The following is an 18966-nucleotide window of genomic DNA, read 5'->3' on the forward strand; positions in this document are numbered from 1 at the left end:
TTAAACAAAAACGTTATACTATTTTGTGTGTGAGTGCGAGCAGAGCTACTCTCACTTTCACTTCCTCGTCAGGATGTTTGACAGCTATACTTCCTCATTCTAGTTTGACCGGGTTAGCTGTGTGTTCGTCGGTGTGACAGTCATGAAGGACGGTGTCGGAGCAGGACAACAGGCGGAGGTATCCCGCCAGGAGCTTTTCGAGGATTATGTGAACTGTTACCAGCTGTGTACAGAAGTTCGGCCGTGCCGCGATGCCTCGCTGCTGAAGAAGGCGGGTCACTATCTGCTTAGGGAACCAGAACCTAGAGGGACTTCCACAGTGTTCCCAGTCTACCAGGTTCTAACAGAGGGGTCTAGAGCCCCGAGCACAGACTACAGGAAACTCCTGTCTGCTGTCATCAAAGCCGCCGAACTGCTGGAAACCCTCTGCGTCAATCTGTTCCTCCATCCCTGGAAGAAGGAAATCAAGGCAGTCAAGGTGTCTTTCTTTCTTTCTCTCCCTCTGTCTTTGTCTGGCCCTTATCTTATCTGTCTGTCTTTTCTTCAGCCCTTCCCACTTATGAAGGACCTTTAGTTAGGCCTACCTCATCTCTGGAATTCAAATGATGTGTTGTTGTTCAGGGTTAAAGTCTGAATTAATTTCTGTTGTGGAATAATATTGTCACAATACTGAAGGACTATTTGTCATAAACAGGCCTACTGTAATGGTAACTGCTTATAAAGCTTCCTTTAGGCAGTTGAAAGATTAGAGGCTCCCGTTTAATTAGATACAACAATACTAAAACACAATTTCTGTGGACAGAGGAGGTCAACTTTAGGCATGACCAGGTTAATTTATGAAAATAATTATCTTTCTCTGGGGAGCGGTGATGACCTCAGTAGATGTCATGGCAGTCAGCCTGTTGCATTATCCAAGAATTGTATGAAAGGTAAACTTTCAGGTACAGGGGTTACATTAAAAGATGTGATTCTGGACTCCATAATGTTAATGGCCAAATTTCATGGCACTTCAGCTGGTAATTGTGTGTGTCCCTCTTGACTAACAGACATCTCTACACTTGCTCCAGCTTTTACTATTTAATTGGCATATGCTCTCAAATCAAGTCATTAACTTGTGTAACAGCTAAGAAATCATTTTCAGAATGATTAACCAAAGTCTCCTATTGCACATAATTTTATTGTGGAACGAAACTCCTGTAAAGTTTCCAGGTGGTTTTATAAGTTGTTCCAGTTCCTGTTACTGCGCAGGATGTGGTAGAAAAAGTGATTTAACTGCACAGTACGCATCTAATGAGCAGTGGTGGAAAATAAAGTGAAAGTACATTTACTCTAGTACTTTACATGCTTGAGGTATCTGTACTTTACTCTTTTCATTTTATGACACATCTGACTGCTTCTACCGCACTACACTTCAGAGTGAAATTAGGAAAACCAAGATTCATCTGTGGAGATAAAGTCAGGTTTCTGACGCCCACAGCAATCCCAATCTGATTAACTCACTATCACAGATAACTCACTATCACAGATAACTGACTATCACAGATAAGATTAAAGCCCACATAACACATACTTTTTACTTTGATAGCTATAGTTACTAGTTAGTTACTTTATAAATTAAGATGTGACAAGTTAACTACCAAACAGTTTAATAAAGTAGTACTTTAACAGAGTGATATTAGTGCTTTTACTGCAGTAAAGGCTCTGAAAACTTCTCTCCTGGCTATGAGAAACTAAAGTTTAGAATATGAATTTTTGACAGGTCTATAAAAGCCCTGTTCATTTTTGTAACAATTGGGGCCAGAATCCAAGGCTACATCATTTTAGAACAAAACCATTCGTCTTATCACTGTGATAGAAGTAAATATAAAATATACATTCATTCTGTACATCTTGTTTTTGAAAATGAAAAATATGTTATGATCCTATTAAGATCATTTTTGATTTACAAAAACAGCCATAACGACAGACACTACCACTTTGCTGTGAATGTATACATACAATAATACAACAATATTCAGAAAAAATACAGCTATGAAAGTGAAAAAAAGTCCCAACATGTTAAAGTGGGAATGAAGTACTCATTTGAACCTGTGACTATTCAGTACAAATTCAAACAAATAAATCCTTTAAATAAATATATTTCTTTATGTAGTAACATATGAGATGTATTTCTGTGTCTCTTTCAGACTTTTACAGGCCCATTTGTTTACTGTCTCCTGCCAGTTCTCAGCAGTTCTACCATTCAGTCAGTCCTGGCCTCTATTGGCTACCTGCCCCATGCTGAAACTCCTCAAAGGTAGGGAACGGGGACGAGAAGAACCAGAACAAGAGTGACAGTAAATGCAGCAAGGCCCCTACTTACAGCTGCTAGGGTGTCTGAATGCCAGGAGAAACAGTGTAATAGGCCTTAACTTCAGTCAAGTAAGTGAGACTTAAAATGTCCAAAGAATGGCAAGAGAATGGCACCTCAGAGACAACGAGTCTCACTTACTTTCATATCGTTTCTCTAAGGGACAAAATCTCAATCTGATTGTGAAATGTGTTCAAACCACTGACTTGATCATGTCCTTGAAGGGCCACTCCTTGATTTTCTTACAGCACCTAATGTTACCACAGAATCTCAAATTTGGGAACTTAACTGTGAACTGTGTTGATGTCAGCCGTGAGCTGGGAGAACTTCAGGGGTTTGGGGTTGCTTTAACAAACCAGAGTGTGAATCTTGAAGCACCAACATGCTGGATTCAAGGCAGATTCTGTGGTCTGTAAAAGGGGCACTTGGTCTGCTCTTCTCATAACTTTTTTTTAACTTTTCGCTTGTTCTCCTCAGTTCTCCTCTTTACTGTTTGATGTATTTCAGTGAGTACAGACTCAGTGAGGATGCTAACCCAGACAGAGCCATGCTGGTGGGCTTTGAGCTGCTGCTGGCCAGGGTCGAATGTTACCACCTCCTGGAGCTCCTGGAGAAGGATCAGCTGGGACCTCAGGTAAGATCAGAAACAATCCAACCATGTTTCATATCTGCCATATCATTGTCCAATCAATCAGCAGCTGATTATACTACAGTAAAGTATGTAGTGTTCTGCTTTATTCAAAGCCACTGCAGGAATTTCTGATCAAAGCATCTATCCAGTGATTCTGATGGCATCTGTTTTTGTTTGTCGAAATATAAAATAATCTTGACGAAAAGGGGTGCAGTCAGTCGTACACAAAGTGGCTTTAAAAGAGATGCAAACAAAGAAAGTAATGTGCGTCATGATGAGACAAAACCAGAAGATTGCAATAAAAGGAAATTAAAGGAAGAATATAGTTCTAGGCTACAATTAGCAGAATCCAAGTACAACTATGACAGAAGACTTTTCGAAAAAGAAAGTGTTGGAATACAGAATACAAACATACCATACTGATAGTGATCCTGACTGTCTCCCTGCCATCTACCCAATAAATATGTGTATGCAAATGGTTGGCAGCCATAGGACATGGTCAGAGCTCAGTAATTTGTTCTCATTCCATGGCTTCCATGTGACAGTTGTGATCATACCCTGCAGGAGTGGCTGGAGGTTCTCCAGAGGAGAGCGGGGCCTACAAAACTGGAGGAACCTACAGAACCGAAGACAACAATAGCACAAAAGGAAGAGGAGAAGAAGGGAGAGGCAGATAGACATAAGGTAAGCTGTAGTGCAGAGGAAAAGAAAGTAAAGAGCTGACTTCAAATAAGTGGGACCAGAGAGGAAGAAATATCAAACCCTCCTGCCATGAGAACTTAACGGAGCAGCTGTTTTCCTATATGCTACTCACACTTATTTTACAGTCCCAACTCAACTCTCAGTCACGCTCATTCAAGTTAACACACACACATACAGATGCATGTGCGCCTTGGAATTTTCTACGTCAGACTGTCACAATACCATTTGTATGAACAAAGACCTAAAACTAGGCCTACAGCTACTAGAAAAACTAGATCTGTCAGCCACATACCAGTCCAGCTCACGCCTCTCTTTACACTACCATCTCGGGTTGTTGTGGTGCCTGAACCGCTTTGATTCTCCTCCTCAGCCACCTGCCATCTCCTCAGCTTTCTGGTGCTCTAGTGTTTTCTCTGTTAGTCTGTGGGACCAAAAAAAACCCCCACAAACAGCACTTTTAAATTATTATTGTATTTCTCATTACCTTTGGTATAAGACTATTAATTTAGCATATCTCCCACACATACACACAAAACTTGACTTGAGTCAAGTGCAAACAGGTTGGCATGATGCTACAGTGGGTACGGAAAGTATTCAGACCCCTTTAAATTTTTCACTCTTTGTTTCATTTTCCAAAAATCAAAAAAGTTCATTTTATTTCTCAGTAATGTACACTCAGCACCCCATCTTGACAGAAAAAAACAGAAATGTAGAAATTATTGCAAATTTATTAAAAAAGAAAAACTGAAATATCACATGGTCATAAGTATTCAGACCCTTTGCCGTGACACTCATATTTAACTCAGGTGCTGTTTCTGTTTCTTCTGATCATCCTTGAGATGGTTCTACACCTTCATTTGAGTCCAGCTGTGTTTGATTATACTGATTGGACTTGATTAGGAAAGCCACACACCTGTCTATATAAGACCTTACAGCTCACAGTGCATGTCAGAGCAAATGAGAATCATGAGGTCAAAGGAACTGCCTGAAGAGCTCAGAGACAGAATTGTGGCAAGGCACAGATCTGGCCAAGGTTACAAAAAAATTTCTGCTGCACTTAAGGTTCCTAAGAGCACAGTGGCCTCCATAATCCTCAAATGGAAGACGTTTGGGACGACCAGAACCCTTCCTAGAGCTGGCCGTCCGGCCAAACTGAGCTATCGGGGGAGAAGAGCCTTGGTGAGAGAGGTAAAGAAGAACCCAAAGGTCACTGTGGCTGAGCTCCAGAGATGCAGTCGGGAGATGGGAGAAAGTTGTAGTAAGTCAACCATCACTGCAGCAATCCACCAGTCGGGGCTTTATGGCAGAGTGGCCCGACGGAAGCCTCTCCTCAGTGCAAGACACATGAAAGCCCGCATGGAGTTTGCTAAAAAACACCTGAAGGACTCCAAGATGGTGATAAATAAGATCCTCTGGTCTGATGAGACCAAGATAGAACTTTTTGGCCTTAATTCTAAGCGGTATGTGTGGAGAAAACCAGGCACTGCTCATCACCTGTCCAATACAGTCTCAACAGTGAAGCATGGTGGTGGCAGCATCATGCTGTGGGGGTGTTTTTCAGCTGCAGGGACAGGACGACTGGTTGCAATCGAGGGAAAGATGAATGCGGCCAAGTACAGGGATATCCTGGACGAAAACCTTTTCCAGAGTGCTCTGGACCTCAGACTGGGCCGAAGGTTTACCTTCCAACAAGACAATGACCCTAAGCACACCGCTAAAATAACGAAGGAGTGGCTTCACAACAACTCCGTGGCTGTTCTTGAATGGCCCAGCCAGAGCCCTGACTTAAACCCAATTGAGCATCTCTGGAGAGACCTGAAAATGGCTGTCCACCAACGTTTACCATCCAACCTGACAGAACTGGAGAGGATCTGCAAGGAGGAATGGCAGAGGATACCCAAATCCAGATGTGAAAAACTTGTTGCATCTTTCCCAAAACGACTCATGGCTGTATTGGATCAAAAGGGTGCTTCTACTAAATACTGAGCAAAGGGTCTGAATACTTATGACCATGTGATATTTCAGTTTTCTTTTTTAATAAATTTGCAAAAATTTCTACATTTCTGTTTTTTTTCTGTCAAGATGGGGTGCTGAGTGTACATTACTGAGAAATAAAATGGAAAATGGCTGCAATGAAACAAAGAGTGAAAAATTTAAAGGGGTCTGAATACTTTCCGTACCCACTGTAAGTCATCATAAAAATTAAAGGTATACATCCTGCTTTGGTCCAACTACATTTTGGACCAACTGAGGATTGTCAACACTCTGCCGTGGTCCCCAGTATTGCGGATGCTGTCCCACCGGTTGGAACACACACTTTGACTGTGGGCACTAGTGCAGCTGCACAAAATGAGCAGGTTTATAGAAATGTGTGACGGGGACAAAATGTGGCTGATTATCAGTAGAATGTACTGCAGTTTAAAAGATTTCAAAATACATCAGCAACACACACAAACACAGCTTGACATGACATACTGAAGAACCAGGTTAACAACAGCCAGCTTCAGTCTGTACTGAACTCCCCTCTGTTCTATTTCTTCAGGCACCTCTAAGTTTGAGCCGCAGGCTTGGAGCGAAACCCCAGCCCAAGCCTCGACACTGTCACCGCGCCAGTGTAGACCAGTCCATTATGGAGATGCAGCTGACCTACCCTGACCTGGCCTTCAGGGGCCGTCCTCTGCTCACGGACAAACCTCGCCGAGCAAACAGCAGCAGGAGCAGCAGCAGTAAATCTGTTCACACTGCCAGCACTACTAACTATAGTGACGACATGAAGGCTGCTGATCTCCCCACAAGAGATTGTATTAAAGGGACCAAAGCTACTGCTACATCTATCCGCAGTAGAAATGATGGCAGCAAAGCTGAAGAAGTGTTTGGCGACGATGGCAGAAGCAGTGGTTGTAATAAAAGGAACAGCGGTGGGACCGCCATCAGCTGCAGCTTCAGTAACAGCGACGGAAGCAGTGCTGATGATGAGCTCAGTGGTCCTCAGGCCATTTCCCTGCACATCGTACTGAGAGCTGGATCCACAGCAGAGCAGGGCCAGAAGCCTGCAGAGTCTCAGCCCACAGCAGAGCCTCCTTCCTGGATACAACAGCAGACTGCAGCAGGTAACTGTCACAGCAGCACCAGAACCCTCACTACAAAACAATTATGTTGATTCTTATCATTACAATGACAACACAGTAATACCTTATCTAGTAGCTTTTACTGCCCTGTTTTTGGGGTCATTTTTTTCTAGAAACAGGTATTTCTTGATTTTGAAACTTGAAATGGTTTCTCCTCTCTCATAAGTAGTCAGACCAAGTCTTAAGAGGGCCGAGTAGAATCTCTAGTGTAGTTGTCCACTGTCTGAGTCGCGGTGTGTCCAGGCAGGCAGAGTAGGGCTGAACGTTTGTCTCCGCTGTGTTAACTGTCTTTTACCAATATTGTAGCGCAAACAATCTGGATTCACAGTGACGATCATAAAAAGAGGAAATAAACATCGCATGATAAAGAAGGTCAGGTTTAACCGGTGTGAGGGATGAGAATACAAAAAAGCAAAACAATGTAAGGTGAAAACCCTGATTATTCATAATCCATTAGAGAAATTATGAAGATATATCTTATACTAGGTAAATTAACCTGTTTTTATTTTCTATTTGACTCTTCTGTCTTTTTTATATTTACCTGTGTTGCTTTTATGTTTTATGTAAAGCACTTTGAATTGTCTAAACATATAAACTTGCCTTGCCTAAATCAAGGGCACAGCACAGTAGATGCTGTGTGATCATGTTCTGAGGCCTTGGTCATGTTTGGGCTAATAAGTTCTACAAAACGCAATATAAATCTTCCCTGTCACTCACCAGCTATATATCAGAGCTGTCCACACATGTGTGGACTATGATCCACTGTGAAAAACATAACTCAAAACAATATATACACATCTAAAGAATATAATTTCAGGCTATATATGTACAATATTTCACATAGATTGTGCACTGAATTGCAGAAAAATCCTTTATTGTGGTTTCCGTTAGTTTCGGAGTTTGTTTGGCTAAATTAAATGTGTTTTGTTTCATTTAAATACCATCCACAATGCTCAGACAACCAGAGATAGCAAGATGTCTCATGGTTGAGAAATGGTACACAGTATGTTATCATATTTTTCACAATGTTGTTACATTACTGACTCTCTTTTTAACTTTCTGGAAGGCGACCCTCCCTCTCTGAGCTCCATGGACGAGGAGCAGGAGCTGAGAAGGTTGGAAGAGAGGATGGGCCAGCTCCGTGTGCAGGAGACTGAAGAGGAAGTGAAGAGAGGGGAGGAGAACACCAAGAAGGAGAGGAAGGTGAGCACAGAGCAGAACCTGAGGAAGCCGGTGACGGAGACGTGTCTAGCGCTGAGCCGTAGACACAGCAGATCCTCTCAGAAGGATCCTGTGGTGATAAAAGAGCAGAAGCAGCCCACTGTGGGCCAGCCCTCACTGCCGACCGTCGGCTCAGCAGACTGTCAGAGCTGTAAAGAGGGAGGCAGCGCAGGGCAGCTGGAAGAAGATACCGTCCGAAGAGAGGAGGAACAGCTGGCACAGAGCTTTGTTATAATCGATAATCACAAGAAATAAAGTGCTCTCCGGGTTCATTTACATCTACTGTGATGTATAATGACAAAACTACTGAGCATACAGCTGGGTCGGTCTGTAAGCCAATTTTGAACAGCTCTCAGGAATTGATTCAGCAGCTTTGGGTGCACAGTTTGTTTCCCATATTTGGCTGTTAAGTTGCATTCAAACCTCCCATTATTCTGACTTGGGAGTGTTCACAAAGTATTCTAGGACGGTTACCTTTATTGCAACTCCTGTTGTCTATCCATATAAATAGTCTGTGAAACCAGATAGAAGACAGTGCAGAAGTCCAGTTCAATTACACTATATGGACAAAAGTCCTGGGACAGTACTGTTTCAGTGTGACGATGCACCTGTGCACAAAGCCGGCTCCAGAAAGAAATGGTTTCCCCAATTTGTTGTGGAAGAACTTGAGTGGCCTGCACAGAGCCCTGAGCTCAAACCTATCCAACACCTTTGGGGTGAACTAGAACGGAGATTGGAAGCCAGGCCCTCTCGTCAAACATCACTCTCTGACCTAACAAATGTTCTTCTTGGGCAAAAATTCCCACTAGCACACTCCACCATCTTGTAGAAAGCCTTCACAGAAGAGTGGAAGCTGTTATAGCTGCAAAGGGGGGACCAGGTCCATATGAATGCCTATGGATTTAGAATGGGATGTCATAAAAGTAATGTAGGTGTCCCAGTACTTTTGTATACTATAATATAGTGTAGCTGAAATGCCTGTTAATATTGGTATGAAGGCTTTGCAGCTGCTTTGTCAGTTTTTTTGACACTTCTGTAATATGGAATCTGTCAGAAATATCTCAGACTGAGAATTAATCTTAATTGTATTATATAAATTGCAGGTATATTTATATGTAGTACATCACTGAGTACAGTGCACATGTTTAATGTTAGTCTGTGTATTAAAACACCTGTCCGTTAATTGGAGAGTAATAGCAGGCTGCAGCTGTTAATTAAAATTGTGAATCAGAATTTGCCTTGTTTAAACAATTCACGACGCTGACTGAGCAGCAGATCAGAAGCCTTATGCTACTTAAAATGTCTGTTCAGGTCATATCCAACACTTTGCTGTCCTCTCAGTTTGAATTTTCCAAAAAGTGAAAAACAAACTGCTATAAAAATAGCAACAGAAACCAAGTTGCTTCCTCAAATTTAGTGAATTCCTCTCACCCCCTCAACACATTGGCCTGTACGTCCACTCATGCTCTGGAAACCTGATTATTGCTCATGCCTTTGGCCTTACTGTAGATTAATTACAGCTCAGATGCTTGGTTTAGTTGTTGATTTCATTAATCATCATGCTATCGTGAATCAAAGGATGAAAATAAATTCATCAGTTCATCATCAGTTCAATTCAGTCATTTACATCACTTATGTAATTTGAAACCTACTGCTGAACAGGATGTTTCAGTCCACTCAGGAAGATATGTATATAGATAGAATATCAATATTGCAAATTAAGCCTAGATACTGTTTGAAGTATGGTTGTCACAGGGGTTTGGGTTAGGGTTGGGGTTCCAATGTAAGTTCTAAGAAAACTTCTGCCATTATTTTTATGAAATAACATAATTTCTTCTGTCTTCAAAGTTTTGGTGTGAAAGGTCGGCCTTTGTCATTGTCTTATTCTAACGGTGGAACAGTGGAGAGCACCGTGGCCTCACAGCAAGGTCTGGGTTTTGATCCTTAGTTGTTATTTAAATGGTTTCAGTCCCAGTTGTATGATCATCGGGTCATCCTAAGCCTGAAATAAAAGTCTGATGGGGATCAAAACATTCCAGCCTAATAAAATAAATGTGTGGTCTGGAGTTAGCGTGCAGGCTTTACTCTTTTCATTGATACTGATCTCCTGGCCAAAAGCACCAGAGCCTTCAATCAAATATTTGTTCATGGGAACAATATATATGTAACAAAATAATCAAAGCCCAAATGTGCATTTGGTAGTTTTCTGAGCTTCTAACTACATGTCACAGCCCAGCCATGTACCAGAGGGACTCTCACCTGGATGGACTGTAAGAACATCAAGCCGACCTCAAGTAGTCAGCACCCACCACAAACCATTCAACACCTTAATGGCCTTATAAGTTTATTTTCTCAATAAACAAAAACTGTTTGCAAATGTTTTCAGAAAAGAAATGCATTCAACACTATTGGAGCTCAAGAATATACTCTTGGTGAGTAAGGCTGAATGTAAAGAGAAACTTTGTTTACAAGAAAGCTTTACAGGGCACCGTTAATAATATCAGAGTCCATGGTCCAACATCAGCTAGGTGTGCCTAGTGGTTTAGATGTGTTTTCTAAAATGGAGGAAGTGCTAATGTATAATAGTAGATGTGGTCCATGTTATCACTCACAGCGGTTCTAATTTTGAGCCATAGGGTCTCACAATATGGAATATTTAAAAAATCACAACATTAGAATTCAAATATTTATATCACATAGAGAAAGTGAGTAAAGTGTGTGGGGCTATATAAGGCGATTAAGTACAGGTAACATTAACCACAGCAGTGACACAGCATTCATAACAATAAGCCTGAAATGGATCATCAGTAATTACAAATGTGACTTGTGTTCAACATGCCAAGTAGAATTAACAAAAGGAACAACCTATCTGCCAATGGACTTATTCTCAATGGACATAATTTTAAGATTTTTTCATGAGAAACTCATTTCTTGGCTGAAATGAGCCCCACAGATCACGTCCCCATGGATAAATAAACAGGCTTGGAGTGACTAAGCATTTATTTTGTCTCTCTATATCTCAATCCTTCCCTTTCTCTCTCTGGAAGACAATAATTTGCTATGTATACGTTACTCTGTGCACCTACAAGCCTTGTTGCACTTGTGCCTGAAGAAAACTACACCTGCATCAAAGGTTTCTTTTGACAAGTTCCTTTTAATAATTTGTGTACCAGGTTTAGGGCTTTGAATATCTGTGGGGGAGCATGTAGACAGCCTCTCTTCATCTCCAGCAAGAAAAAACTAGTTTAACTCAAAATGTCCACACATGCAAAAACATGCAAAATGACCAAGAACAAGGTGGGCAGGTCATTCAGATTAACCAATTAGAAGGCCCCTGGGTCCTGTTGGGCCGCTATCATTAGCTTGCCAATAATACTGCCTGCACAGGGTTTTCTGCATGTAAATTAGTTTATGGTACTTTGAACACCACTTTATTCTGTATTATGAACCATGTGAGCAGTATGACACTGGGCCCCTCTACAAGAAAGATGGGTAATAACACAGATCTGCCTTAGTTGATATTGTGTGTTTTAGGGGTGCAAGTTTGAGGCATTTGTAACAAATTAGCAATTAGCCAAATTACTGCAGGGATTAAAAACTGCACTTAAAATAAAAAAAAACTGTCGCAATATATTCTTGTTATACCAGATCTTGAAAGTGGTTAAGAACAATAGTGTATGTTTTAGAAAGGTTTCCCATTTATCTAGCAGTAGTATTTGTCATGTTACGTTGCTTAACGATAAGTAATCATGTGCTGAAACTTACCCCACAATACCTGTTTCATGAGAAGCACCAACTCCCAACTAACATATCTGAACACAGAAGATCTTAAAATCTTAATTATGATTATTTATTATTTTTTTATTTACTTTCTAATATAGCAAAATGTGTAAAACAAAGAGCAAAGGTTGCTTCATTAAAGGAATTACAAACATTTGAACACTACACAGTCTCAATCAGGTCCCAAAATCAATTAATCACTTTACAGTATACATGTGGGTTTTTTTCTGTAGCAGATAATCTGATTTGACCACATCCTGTGATCTGGCTCATTGAGGTTTTAAATCCAAACACATTACACCTGGGTGACAGCAAAATCTAAGTTCTGGGGATAAACTTCCAGTGCATTACACTACATGGTGATAAAAAAAGCAGACTAACAAGAAGCTACACACATAGTAGAATAAATCAGCTAAACATCACAGTCTCAATGACTGTGTCTGTGGAGAGACATTTGGAAATTCCTTTAATTCAATGAAAAGCTGATAATAAGTGGCAAACGTGTTTCTGGAGCTTCTTCACCCTGTAGGTTTGAATACCTTTAATCTACATTTGTGGTCAGGACAGTTATCCCATGTAGAGAGATGAGTTGAAAAATTGCTAAAAATTGAAATCAGAATCTCGGACATCTAGTTGGTTGTGGAAATGTAACAGATGAGCTGTGTAACAATGGCTGTGAACAGCATTATTCGATCTCCAGTCTCCATGCAGGGATGTGTTTGACTGTGTTTGTGTATCAGAGGTAGCTAGCTGCTAGAATCTTGTCGCGGTTTTCTTCATACTGGTGCAGCATCTTCTGGAGGTCATGGTCTGCAGGAATCACCTGCACACACACACACACACACACAAAGGGTTTTTTTCTATTTAACTATTAGAAATGGATCATAATCACTATGACACCTAGACATGTAATAACATCAGACAAAGACAGGAGGCATGAGTCAGTGTAAGGGCCATCTGTATGGTTACCTGAAACTACCAGACACACATGCTGCTTTATGTACAGTATCTCACAAAAGTGAGTACACCCCTCACATTTTTGTAAATATCTGATTCTATCTTTTCATGTGACAACACCTTTAATGTCTAAACCACAGCGGTTTAGACATTAACGGCTGTGTGATGTGTTATTTTGAGGGGACAGCAAATTTACACTGTTATACAAGCTGCACACTCACTACGTTACATTGTAGCAAAGTGTCATTTCTTCAGTGTTGTCACATGAAAAGTTCATCAAATATTTACAGAAATGTGAGGGGTGTACTCACTTTTGTGAGATACTATATAATACCTACACAAACCAAAGCACAGACTTGGCTGGATGTGAATATTCACTCACCAGAACAGGAGCAGGAAGAGGGGAGGAGGTACGCTTGATGAGCCAGTCCTCATACAGCTGGTGGATGGACTCCAGATACTCCTGGGAGGGGGGGGCACACACGTGCACACACACAGGCTTGAGATCTCATTTGAGATAGCACATTGCTGACCAATTCAGAAAATTTCATCTTCACAATCCTCTATAAACCCATGAATTGATATGAACTTTGTCTGTTATGTCAAGTGAAACCCTATGTTTGAGTCTGCATCCTCACCAATGGAATGACTTTCTCCTCCTCTCTGCATCTTTCCTTTAACCTGTCGTGGCAGGTCTGAGGAGACGTCTGCAGGTAGACTGGAGACAGAGGAAACAGCCACAGTTCAGTTTACTGTCCCACTGGGGGAATTCAGCTTGCAGCAAAGCACAGATAAACAATGACAGTACCCAAACAGTACTTAGATTAAATGTATAAAAAGGGTTTATTTTTATAGGACTGGACTTGGTTCTATGGTAAATTTTATTTATAATGCATTTTACATTTCAATGAAATCTCAAAGTGCTAATGGTACCGATGGCATGTTCTGTGGATGAAGACCTGCTCTATGATTTGGAGTGCTAAAAGGTTGCAACTTCTGTCAGTTGAATATAATAGATACAGTCTATTTGAACACTGTAAAATATTCTGAGTAAGTAAACTTAAGTGTACTTGCACGTACTGTATCTCATGTTACCCATTTGCATCACACAGAGCAGTCTGAGATAGGATGCCTATAAATGCTCCGTATGGAAATGCTCCATATTTGTATTTGACATTTGCATTCACCATTCACACACTGAGCCTAAGCTCAGACAGAAACGAACATTCACACACATTCATACACTGGCGGATTCAGTATCTTGCCCAAGGACACTTCGACACGCAACCACCCCTGGTTGCGTGTCGAAGTGTCCCTGGGCAAGACTGAACTGCCGTGGTTGCGTGTCGAAGTGTCCTTGGGCAAGACTGAACTGCCGACCTTCCGATTAACGGCCAACCTGCTCTACCTCCTGAGCCACAGCCGCCCCTATAAGCACTCATCATGTCTTTCTTTTGAAATGAGGGTAGGCATGCAGACAGTGTCAATCCTCCAGTAGAATCAGACTGACTCTGAGACTCCTGCACAAACAATTTGGCACTCTATGATATCACAGTCTACCAATGAAGGCAACATAAAATACAGACTAGGGAAATCAGTATTCACTGAAAGTGTGTTTCACCTCCCTGTTGCTGATATGACAGTGTGATTTACTGTTATAGGTAACTTCAATATAAATAAATTATTTGATGATTTCAGCAGGTGTCACAAGAAAAAGCTGATCTTCATCACGGCCACGCTCTACCATACAGATGGATTTTAGTCATCAGCAAATCATCTCCATAGTATCATTTAATTGCATTCTCAATGGCTCTATGACTGTCTGTCGGAAATAAAAACACTACAGCTGTATTGTATTTCTGTGTTTGTGCATTCTCACCAATCAGATCAACAGGAACGGAAATGTTTGTTGTGATCCAATCAAACCACTCGCTGAGGACAGCGTAGTCCACCTCTGGCATTTTCCCACTGAAGGAAAAACAAAACAAAAAACTCCACCAACAGAACATGAGCATGTACCCTGTCCGTATGCTGTCGGGGAATGCAGTGTGACAGTATAAAGCACGATGATCTGAATCACATCACAGATGTTCTGTTTATGATGATAAAATATTGCTATTATTTGTGCGTGTATTAGGTCAATTTTGGGAACGCTGCAAATCAACCAGCAGTGGTTTATGGTAATATTGGATTTACCACGCTGTTGTACCTTCATTTGTCAGGTATTTACTTCACTTTATAAACCAATAAAACAAACATTCAGCCTGGCTATTTTATCTATAATCAATGCATATCACCTATCCCCACTGTGTCCCAGCTTCAACAGGTACTACATGTAGACTAAGAGCTTGAACTGTTATGCAACAGAATCCCTCAAACCAGCATGAGAGTTTAACTGAAACTGTTTGATGTATGGATTTTTTAATCTAGTTTCTTTGTCTGATCCATGAGCTGGAGTTTCCACAGATAACAGTACCTTTTGAAGAGATTCTCCACAAAGATGTACTTGGCACTGAAGATGGACCTCTCCATCATCCTGACAGGAGCTGACTGGAACCAACAAGAAACCTTTAGAATATACAGCTGACTTCCCGATGAGGCAGTGTGTTTGCATCACTGCGGGCCGACACAGCGTATATTAATTAGTATGCAGTAAAATGGGTGCTTTTCTCGTGAAGAGTACACTTACTATGGGTGACAGGTGTCTATCCAGCATGGTGAGTTGAACATAGGTCTGCAGCGTGATGCCCCAGCGCTCAGGATCCTGGTACATCAGAGCCTGCGGGGACAGAAAATGGCAGACGTACAGGGAATCAATCCAACTACGACTACTGGACAAAGCATAGGACACATTTCCACAAGGTTTGATCTGGATAATCAAGGTCCCCAGAGGATGGACCCTTATTTTTGAAGTTAATTAGACTATATTTCACATCATACAGTACAGACCTACTACAGACCCTTGAGGCCTCTAGTAGGTCTTCACACTTGTTTTATTTAAAACCTTCATGCTCTCAGAAATTGTCCTATAAATACATGTAGTTGATTTAAGAAAAAGTCTGATTTCAGGTCAGTGCAATGACACAAAGATAACAGTGTCATGTACAGTACCAGAGGGTTGTGTCCACGGACATTCCTCCATTTAGAGACCGGTTCTGTAAGGACCTGAAGCAAACAATAGAGGAGAGAGGAATAACATGTTAGTGAGCACTTACGATGTCTGGGGTTGTTTTGACTCAGCAGAAAAACCGCTGACAACTACCTGTTCTGAAACACATGAAGATAAATGAAACTGAGTGCACACTCAGTTTCATTTATCTTTGACTTTCCATCTTTTTTGACCGCCCTAGTTTCGAAGGAGGGAGTGGGTTTCAAAGTACTAAGGAAAAGGAGGAAAGATAAAGCTACTCTAAAACCTATTTTCTACCATAAAAACTTTCCAATCCAAAGCCTAACCTTCACCCTCATGTCAAATGGGAGGCATCTTACAACTCAGGCCAATTTGTGTAACAACTAGAATGGTACTTCCTAGTGGGAGCACATGCACTCAAATCAACACAACTTTGCTTTGTCGTACCTCTATGTTGCTCGTTTCACTGAAATATGACAGACATGTCGTCTTTCCGCTGGCGATGTTCCCCTCAATGCAGATCTGAAAACAGTGACAGAGAGACAGAAGTTAACAGGTACGTGTATGAGGGAACGCAGAGAAAATGATATCTCAGTTTACAGAACATACGGTGGAGACTCACCACTTTCTTGTTCTCTCCATTCTGCAGCAGCTTCCCTTGGGAGGAAGACAACATAGTGAGACAGGACTTCACTTCCTACAACTCCCAGCGCTGGCCTCTCTCGGGTCAGTAAGCTACAGCGAGGTCAGGGGACAGAAAGATGTTACAACGCACGACAGGTTCTGTAATCCAGGACACTGGATTGGAAATGAAACAACGCATATGGGCTTAAAGTGCCTCAATCTGAGAGCTATAGCATGAGAGAGTATACATCTACAATCCCATGAACCATGTAAAAGTCAGAGCCCTTTCTCTGCATCCCAGTCTGGATGTAAAGAACCCTGAACTACAGCTGGCACCTCAGCGCCACACTAGTCATTTCATGTCCAACTTGCTGAAACACAGAGACAAAAGAATCAATCATGATACTCACTGGCTGCACTGTAGAGGAGTTAAGACAAAGAGGAGGACAAGACTGTCTGATTGGAGGTGCAGTGATGAACAGGCACATCTCTGTTGCACACTGGCTGGTTACTATCTAGCGTTAGGGCTGCTCTCTTTCGTTTTTTGAGAAAGGCAACACAAATCAGGAACTGAAAACAAAACCCCGCTGAAGTCAGATTGGAAGGGAAGCTGTTTTGAGTAATAATAAATATTGTTTTAAAGAAGTTGATGAGTACAGTAAAAAAAATTGATTATTAAGGGCAGTCGCAAATCCTTCATTTTAAGATGAACCGGACTCCCTGCTCCTCGCGCAAGGAGAAATAAAGCCTCTATGGTTTCTACAGGAGGCCGCTTCGGATATGACGTCATACTCATTTACTGACGCTTTTATCCAAAACGGCTTACAGTTATTTCAGGAGCAACTAAGTGTCTCGCTTGCAGGGAAACATGTGTCACACTGTGGGGGAATTGAACCTCGGTCTCTCCCAGCAAGGGCACGTGTCTTAGCCACTGCGCCATCCTCACAGCCTGCAACAACAGGGACTCACCTGCAGCGTCTTGCGGGCATAAAGAGCATTCTCAAATGTTAGCGAGCAAAGGGCCGCTGCTGTCTAACACCTCGCCGTGCTGGACAGCGCGCACACAAAGACAACGCCACTGACCTGCGACGCTGCTGGCGTGCTGCGTGCCGCTGCGCGCTCTGCTCTGGATCAGTCTCCCATAGTCCCCAGCAGGTAACCTCGTCTCTCTACTGCATCTAAAAACACGGCATGATGACGGAGCCGCAACACACCTGAACAGTACCGCCACGCGACCACCAGCTTGCGACATCGCGCAGCACATACGCTGTTAGACCTGCGCGTTACCAACAGGAAGAAGCGCGGTTTCTTCTTCGAGTTCCATGAAGAAGCATTACACAGGCGCACACCGCCATCTACTGTGTACAGGCATTGCACTAATCAGCTGTTTGCTAGTAGTTTTTAAATACTACAACCATATGTAGACCTACAGATACAACAAGTGTCAGGAAAGTATCTAAGAGTGGAGTCAGGCCAGCACGAGCCTCCAGAACAGCTTCAGGGCTTCTGGCCAAGTCTGTGAAACTCTGGGGGGATGAACACCATTCCTCCACAGGATTTTCCCTCTTTTTATATATGCCACCTTTATTTAATCAGGTCATCTCATCAAAATCCAGAGAGACCTGAATTCAGCAGGCAGAAACACAAACACAGCCAGACAGAACAAAAGGACGAAGCCTCAGAAAACCCTAAAGAAATCTGAAGATGAGAGTTTATTTTCTGTCATCTGGTCTCATGGAGATGGTGGTGGAGAGCATTGTCTTACATGTTGCTCCATCTTCCATTGATCATCGTCTCTTTCTGTACCCATCCACCTGTACATGTTTGTTCCAGCCAAACAATAGACAGTGTTTGGACAGTTAGTTCAGTGGTTTACCTGTTTGCTGTTCTACCTGTAAGTCTAGGATGCTGGCGTCAGTCAGTTAACGCCTTAGGTGAGACATATAACTGGTTTGGCCCCCTCCTTCTCATTTTAACCAAATATTACCCCCCCCCCCCCCCCCCTTTCTACCATCCAGGCTTTCCACGCTCCCTCCATTCTGTCTTCCTTCTGTTGTCTCTTGGTTAACCCAAATGTTAGTTTGTTGCTGATTCAGTAAGCTGGGGGGTCTCCTCTCCACAGGGTGAATGCCACTGTTTACCTCAGTGTGAATGTTTATGATGGATGAAACAGGCAAAAGCATCCCTCACTGTTGTATGTTCAGACTCCACTGCTGCTTTGAATGCTGATCAAAGAGCAAAATGTGAATATTTTTTTATCCCTGAGAAACCTTCATCAGTGCATTAAGGGGTTCAAGAGAATGAGGCAGAGGAAAAGACCGTCCACACACATTACACTGTCGTAGTGTAACTCATTGTGGTGGTACAATGACTGAAAGAGGTAGCCTACACATCTGTCTAAAGAGCAACTGCACATAAATGGGACACAAATGACACTGAAACA

At 42.0% G+C, this 18966-nt stretch overlaps 2 protein-coding genes across 4 annotated transcripts; one reads left to right on the forward strand and one right to left on the reverse strand.

Annotated features, from left to right (window-relative positions):
- The first annotated feature begins 20 nt into the window (after positions 1-20).
- On the forward strand, positions 21-10409 carry LOC119917121 (spermatogenesis-associated protein 2). Its single transcript, XM_038737235.1, has 6 exons — positions 21-478; positions 2187-2296; positions 2858-2984; positions 3546-3665; positions 6226-6793; positions 7878-10409. The coding sequence occupies exons 1-6, from the start codon at positions 143-145 to the stop codon at positions 8285-8287; spliced, it is 1671 nt and encodes a 556-aa protein (XP_038593163.1). The 5' UTR covers positions 21-142; the 3' UTR covers positions 8288-10409.
- Positions 10410-11866: 1457 nt separating this feature from the next.
- On the reverse strand, positions 11867-17810 carry tk2 (thymidine kinase 2). Of its 3 annotated transcripts, none has more exons than XM_038737237.1 (10): positions 17607-17810; positions 16522-16634; positions 16347-16421; positions 15881-15934; positions 15459-15548; positions 15246-15319; positions 14649-14737; positions 13408-13487; positions 13152-13232; positions 11867-12635 (listed from the first exon to the last, which is right to left on the reverse strand). In XM_038737237.1, the coding sequence occupies exons 2-10, from the start codon at positions 16573-16575 to the stop codon at positions 12549-12551; spliced, it is 684 nt and encodes a 227-aa protein (XP_038593165.1). In that variant the 5' UTR covers positions 16576-16634; positions 17607-17810; the 3' UTR covers positions 11867-12548. The 3 variants fall into 3 exon arrangements, with proteins under 3 accessions (XP_038593165.1, XP_038593164.1, XP_038593166.1); XM_038737236.1 differs by having other exon boundaries at positions 16522-16556; positions 17607-17808; XM_038737238.1 differs by lacking the exon at positions 17607-17810 and adding an exon at positions 16934-17150.
- Positions 17811-18966: the final 1156 nt, after the last annotated feature.

Source organism: Micropterus salmoides, unplaced genomic scaffold (genome assembly GCF_014851395.1).
Source record: "Micropterus salmoides isolate LMB-PRFRI ecotype aquatic unplaced genomic scaffold, ASM1485139v1 Ms_hic_scaffold_22, whole genome shotgun sequence".
Classification (NCBI taxonomy): domain Eukaryota; kingdom Metazoa; phylum Chordata; class Actinopteri; order Centrarchiformes; family Centrarchidae; genus Micropterus; species Micropterus salmoides.